The sequence below is a fragment of the Carlito syrichta genome, unplaced genomic scaffold (assembly GCF_000164805.1).
Source record: "Carlito syrichta isolate Samal-C Ts95f unplaced genomic scaffold, Tarsius_syrichta-2.0.1 Scaffold97001, whole genome shotgun sequence".
Lineage (NCBI taxonomy): Eukaryota > Metazoa > Chordata > Mammalia > Primates > Tarsiidae > Carlito > Carlito syrichta.
The window spans coordinates 75627-82655 of NW_007041097.1; the positions used below are offsets into that span (position 1 = coordinate 75627).

The 7029-nt window shown below is 41.0% G+C and overlaps 1 protein-coding gene across 1 annotated transcript in view; it reads right to left on the reverse strand.

Annotated features, from left to right (window-relative positions):
- Positions 1–1472: 1472 nt before the first annotated feature.
- LOC103265086 (1,25-dihydroxyvitamin D(3) 24-hydroxylase, mitochondrial) overlaps positions 1473–7029 on the reverse strand; it is an 18625-nt gene continuing 13068 nt past the window's right edge. Inside the window, 4 exon segments of the mRNA XM_008062797.1 lie at positions 1473–1583; positions 1684–1881; positions 2955–3033; positions 4087–4253. Coding sequence (XP_008060988.1) covers positions 1473–1583; positions 1684–1881; positions 2955–3033; positions 4087–4253 — 555 coding nt within the window.

The following is a 7029-nucleotide window of genomic DNA, read 5'->3' on the forward strand; positions in this document are numbered from 1 at the left end:
CTCTCCTGTCTGAAAAGATACTGAACAACATAACAGGAAAAACAAATCTCCCATGTATTTTTTTATACTCTTTTTTTTTGAGTTGGAGTCTCCCAGGCTGGAATGCAGTGGCAGGCTCATGGTCACTGCAACCTTGACCTGCTGGGCTCAGGCGATCCTTCCATCTCAGCCTCCAAAGTAGCTGGAACTACAGGCACACACCACCATGCCCAGCTAATTTTTTCCTTTTGCTTTATTGTAGAGATGAGGTCTCACCAAGTTGCCCAGGCTGGTCCCGAACCCTGGGCTCAGGCAGTCCTCTCACCTCCGCCTTCCAAAGTGCTGGGATTATGGGCTTGAGCCACCACACCTGGTGGCATTGTATTTAATACAGGCTGATTAATATATACATGTACATAACATATCATCATATGCCATAAACCAGGACTGTAGGGCCAAATACAGCCCACACCTGTTTTTATAAAGTTTTATTTGAGCACAGCCTTTGTGGGCAGAATAATAATAGCCCTCCAAAAATGTCAACATTCTGATCTTTGGAACCTATGAATATGCTACCTTACATGGCAAAAGGGACTTTGCAGATATGACTAAGGTTATGGACCTTGAGATGGGGAGACTTTCCTGGATAATATCTTGTCAGAGAGATGTGATATAGAAAGGAGGAGAAAATCACAGCATAAGAGGGACTCAGTGGTAGTTGCTGGCTTTGAGATGAAGGAAGGTGTTTCATGAGCTAAGGAATGTGGACAACCTCGAAAAGCTGGGAATGGCCTTCTGCTGACAGCAGCGATAAAATGAGAACCTCAGTTCTATGACCATAAAGAACTAAATTCTGCCAACAATCCAACTTAGCAAAGAAATAGATCCTCCCCTAGGAAGGAAATGGAGTCCAGACAACATTTAAAGCCTGGAAAGAGCCTTGTTGAATTTCTGACCTACAGAACTGTAAGATAATAAATTTGTGTTGCTTAACCACTAAACTTTAGTAATTTGTTATGGCGGCAAGAAAAGCAACTACAACAGCCTACCCATTCGCATACGAATTGTCTGTATCTGCTTTCATACCACAAAGCAGTGTTAAGTGGATGTGACAGAAACCCCATGTCCCTAAAACCTAAAATATTTGCCATCTGGTCCCTTACAGAAAATGTTTGTCAACCCCAGCTATTCACACACAAAACCCATGAACAGCAGCTAGCATTTACGGAACACTTAACTGATGCCAGGCTCTGGGTTGAGTATTTGGTATTCATATCAATTTTCTGTCAAGTATTCTCTTTTGGACTTCATTTTACAAATGAAACAAACAAAAAATAGAGGCAGAGAGGCAGGTAATTGTTCAAGATCACCCAATGAGTTAGAGGTGAGCAGGGATTCAAACCCTACCTTGCTGACTTCTCAGCATGGCTCACCCCCGCTCATCCACAGATCCTGCAGAGCATAAAACACCGTGGATGCTCACCTGAAGTGCCTTATCGCTGGCAGAATGCGATGGGGAGCTCCCGGCTGGGCACCAAAATGCCCGAGTGCAACATCTCGACAGGGTCATTGTCAGTGGCCACAATGTCATATTTGCGGACAATCTGGAATACACATGCACAAAAAAAGCACAATGATCCCTCTCTTCTCCTGAGTTGTGAAACAGCACAGAACAAAACAGCAAAAATCCAGTAAGGGTTTTACCCAGCAAAGAGCCAGATGGAGCTGTAGCTCAGCTAACCGGCGCCCAATGCACATTCTCTTCCCGATGCCAAATGGCAGATGTGCAAAAGGATTGATCTTTTTCTTCTCTTGAAGCCAACGTTCAGGTCTAAACTGACTTGAATCTTCAAAATTGTCTTCGTTGGACCCCAATACTTGGGTATTTAGCATCAGCACTGTCTAAAAACCACACAGAAACACAAAGCATTTAAAATAACCGGAAGAGAAGATTTGAATGGCAACAAAACTGGTCACCTCACAAATGTAAAGATGAACCCACAAGTTTATAGTAATGATGACTGCCAACATGCATTCTGTGCTTAAGCTGTGTCAGGTAATAAATAGGTAAAGAACTTCAAAATTTTGCATCACATTCTCACAACAACTCCATGTTATAAATTATATTATAAACCCCATTTTACAAATGAGGAAGTCAGGGCTCACAAAGTTTATGTAACTCACTCACAACTACACAGATAAAAGTGAAATGGAATACAGGTCTCTGTCTTCATAGACATTATTTCGAATCCTATACTATGCAACATGTCAGCTGTGCACTACCATCTATGTATTTCCAAAATGAGTGGTCTCCGGTAAAAAGTGTAGGGAGATCTTGTCACAGGTTCTTAGGCTCTCGTGTAATAGAAATTGACACGAGGCCAAACAGATTCCCAGAAAAGGCTTCACTGGGGGCTTGTACAGGAAGACTGCTCTGGCAGAAGTGTTCTTTGACTGGCTCTCTGAAGGAGACTCTCTAGAGTCTTTTATTAGGTAAGGGAAGGGGTGTAACGTCAAAGAAAAGGTATGTTAGCATGATTAGAGAAGGGTTTTAACTGTTAAAGTGTAGTGTAGACATACACTTCTTCATATGTTGTATGTACAAAAAATGACGGCTAAACATGCCCAGGGAGGTGGGGATTTCAGTGTTATAATGAAGCAAATGTTACAACCAGACACTCTCTGGTCCCTTTGCAGGCACAGGAGAGGGGCAGACAAGGGGGCTACTATCCCAAACAAAATTTACGGTGAGACATTGTTTATCTTAATAGTATGGTGAGCCATTGTTTATTTTAACCTGTTTTCCGAGATTATGATCTGTAGGATGGTTTCAACTGGAGTGTTATTGTAAAGTCTGGTGGTTGAAGTTTGGGAGGGAGGCCGAGACCTATTCCAGCTCTGTTTCAATCTGATACTATTTGGAAGGGGTAAATGTCAAGGCTTTGCCAGGTACAGAATATGCAAATTGTACTTACTCCTTTGGGTAAAGCGTATTCACCCAGAACTGTTGCCTTGTCAAGAGTCCGTGTTGTAAATGGCACACTTGGAGTGAGTCTGAAAAAGCAAAATCAGAGATGTAAAGGTGGGCATAGACCAAGTTCTCTCTGAACGTCCATAGGAATGCAGTAATTGGGTAAGTCCATATTCAAAAGGGAACTCTTATGAAGAAGTTCTGTCTCTTTCTTTCCAACAGCTATATCTCTTGTTTCTTTTTCTTATCTTATTGTGTTAGTTAAACACCCTTAGTGCCAGGCTGGTTAGTACTGTTAAAAGTGGCTTTCTCCTGTTTAATTCTAGACTTCAATATGTATATTTCTTATGCTTCACTTTGAAGAGTGACTTTTGTCCTAGGTTTTTTTTTAAATCTATCCTTCATGACGTTAACTCTGTTTTCATTTAATCCTAAAGTGTGAGTTTGGAAAAAATAACTTTTGAGGAAAACATTTATTTATTTATTTATATCTTTTTTTGAGTCAGATTCTCACTCTGTTGCCCAGGTTAGAGTGCAGTGGCACGATCACGACCACCACAGCTTTGACCTGGTGAGCTCAGGCGATACTTCTGCCTCAGCCTTTCAGGGAGCTAGAACTACAGGCACACACCACTATGCCTGGCTAATTTATTATTATTATTTAATAATAATAATAAGACCCGTCATGTTTCCCAGGCTAGTCTTAAACCCCTGGACTCAGGTAATCTTCTCACCTCTGCCTCCCAAATTGCTGGGATTATAGGCACTAGAATGAGAGGCTCAAAAACAAAGATGTCTCTATGTCTTATTCTATAATAATATGGCCCTTTTGCTAAGCTTTCATCTCATAGCCCTCAATCATGTCCTGCTCTTAATTAGCACGTATGGCATTCATTACAGTAGTAACACTATTGATTTAAAAGGGAGGTCACTGGCTTTCCAAGATTTAATAGAATTTGCCCAAATGATTTAGGAAATGAGTAACAGAAAAGAAATATGGTTCCAAAGCTCTTTTTTGGAGTTTGATAAATGTTTATGAGGATCTAGGGGTGCTGTTTTTGAGTGAGGGACCCCTTGCTATGTATTTAGGAGAGGAGTTTTCTAACATATTCCTATTGACTTACACATATTCTTACCTCATAGATTCTTTTAGACAGGCTTTTAAATATGGCATATTCCTCAAATTCTCTGCCCGTGGCATCTGGTTCTTGGGCAATGCACTTTGAATTTCCTTAAGAAGCTTTTGTTGCACTTGGGGATTCCGGGATAAGTTATAGAGAATCCACATTAAGCTGTTAGCTGTCTGAAAGCCAAATGGACACAAACTTAAGGTTTTGCAAATAAAGTGCCTTAAACTACACACAGCTGAACAAGAGAGGATGCCAGCGACCTTACTCTGCAAGTATGTTATGGTGGTTTTCACATGTCCTGATCTGCTGTGCCTTAAACAAATCCAATAGTATATGAAGAGTCAGATTTATTTTATGAAACTTATTAATGAAGTATAGCTTGTTTACTGAGGGAATCAAAATAAAATTTTGAAGCAATTAACTGCTTTAGGACATTTTTCAAATTTTAATGACACAAAAATTGTTTGAACACAAATGAGTGCATGTAAAACTGGCAAAACAAGAATCAGATGGATGGATTTTATCAATGCCCATATCCGTCCGAGTTATGATAAAGTTTTCTTGTCATGTGAGAAGTTACCATGAGGGGAAACTGAATTCAAAGGCTCCCTCTGTATTTTTTTCTTAGAACTGAAAGTGAACGTAAATCTACAATTATTTCAAAATAAAACCGTTTCATTAAAAATTATTTGATATGAAAATATTGATACAAAAGTTGAGCTGAGAGAGGGACAAAGATCCTTGAAGTGTTGCTAATAGGAGACTTTAAAAACACTTTAAAGTATAAATGCACAAACAACCATATCTCTGGATTTAAAAACTCTTTTGGCCACACCCTAAAAAGTTACAGCAAAACTAAAAAAGCACTATCTACACTCAGGGTTTCAGCTTGCAAAGTGCCCTTTTCGGAGGGTGTCAACACCCACATTAGCAATTCGAGCAATGAGCTGAGTATTTCAAGGAATCAGCCACTGTTTCTGACAAAGACCCATGCCTTTTAAGTGGTATCCTTGATTTCCTCTCCAAAGGCAATGCGAAGAGAAAAAATATCAGCGGAAACAGCCAGGGTAGCTTTTAGCTACATAATATTCACCACTAGTAGTCATATGTATTTGTTTTTTAGGCCTCTCTTAGCTAATTTAAGCCAAATATTCCCTAAAAATGGTCATTGTGCCCCCCGTCCGCAGACTTGAAGACGCTGCTGCTAAGTGCCGTGTGCCACTCACACAAATGAGCAAAGTGCACGACCACTCAGAGCCAATGGTTACTTATTTTTTTTGGAAGAAGATGCCTCCAAGGCAATCTTTGTGTCAGAGGACTGGCAGCCTCAGCTGCAAATAAACTGTAGATGGCATTATTATGAGAGTCTAATTTACAAAACAGGAAGAGGGCGTAGCCGCCAAATTAGATACACTTTCAAATTGCTCTGATTTTCCAAATGTGACTTTCAGAATAGCCTGGACTAAAAAAGAAACAGATTTAACCATATCAGTGGGTCCCTCACCGCAGTGACCAAATAGAGTTTCCAAAAGGCAAATAACCAAAGCCATGGAAGACAGTCTGGGCCTGTCAGGAAAATGGCAGGGGCTGTTTCATGGGGAAAGTGGCCTGGGAAACCTTGCGGGTACAAACTGTCCTGGCTTGACCTCCTGGAGGAAAGCGATCTCATTAACAGGCCTTCTGCATTCGCTCTTCCTCTGCTAAGTTCATTCTCCACGCATCAGCCAGGGTCTACTTTTCAAAACATAAATTGATCAGGTGACTTCCTTGCTACAAGAGCTTCCTGTCACAGGTGTAATCTAGTCCTACTGCTTTACCAAGGCTCACAAAACCCTGGTTAACATGGCCCATTGACTTTTCTCATCTCAACTCTTTGCTCGTCCTCTAATTCTACCTCTCTTTCTGCCCCAGGACCTTTGTGTGTGCTGTTTACCTGGAGGGTTCTTCCACCAGGTCTTCCCATGGCTGACTTCTCTTCATTCCAGAGTCACCTCCAGTATTACTTCCTCGGAGAGGGACCCCCTCATCCCTACCATCTTCATCTGTCTCTAGTACATCACCCTGAGGGTTTCCTCCATGATCCACCCCTCTATCGAAAATGATCACATTTGCTTGTTTACATGTCTATGGTCTGTCTTCCCTAATAGTATACACATTTGTCTCTGGTCCATGGTGGTCTTGCAGGAACCTGGGATAGTCCTTGGCACATAGTAGGCACTCAATTATTCCTTAATTCTTTTGTATATTCAATAAACATTTATGGGCCACCTACTAGATGCTAAGTAGTGTTCTACATCTTGAGAATATGGCAGAGGCAAATCTTAGTTATTGCCCTCACAGAAGTCACATTTCAGTTGAAAAAAAATAAGAGTGGGTGGAGCTTGACTTTCATTGTCTGAGGAGCCTTTTAGGGTAAGTGATTCAATAGGACAGTGAACTAGAATGAATGAATGCCTGCTTTCAACAGCCCTCTTGAGCATGAGGAGAAATCAGAACCCTGCTATTGCCTGATGTAGACAATCCTACTTTTCCTTCAGACAAGAAACAGCATGGAAAGAGAAAAACATGGGAAAGAAATGAACTGGCCTACATTCCACTTAGAGACTTCAAGGTGTAGGAAGTGTTGGATTGATGGGGGAATATTAGTGTGCATTACCCCAGACACAGTTCAAATAATGAATCCAAGACAAACCCACCTGAACATTTATGCCTGGATTGGTGTCTGCAGTTTGGCAGCACTGAGAATTTACTAGGACTATCAACCACATCAGAGACAAAACTTTGGTACTTAAAATGAGTTGTTTCATGGGCAACCCCCTCAGGTTCCCTCCCACTGTGTGAGTTTTTCTGTCCTTTTAATAAATCCTGCTTTAAACAAACAAGCTGTTCCAGTGTGGCGATTTCTAAAAGAACTAGAAATTGACCTTCCATATGATCCAGCAATCCCCC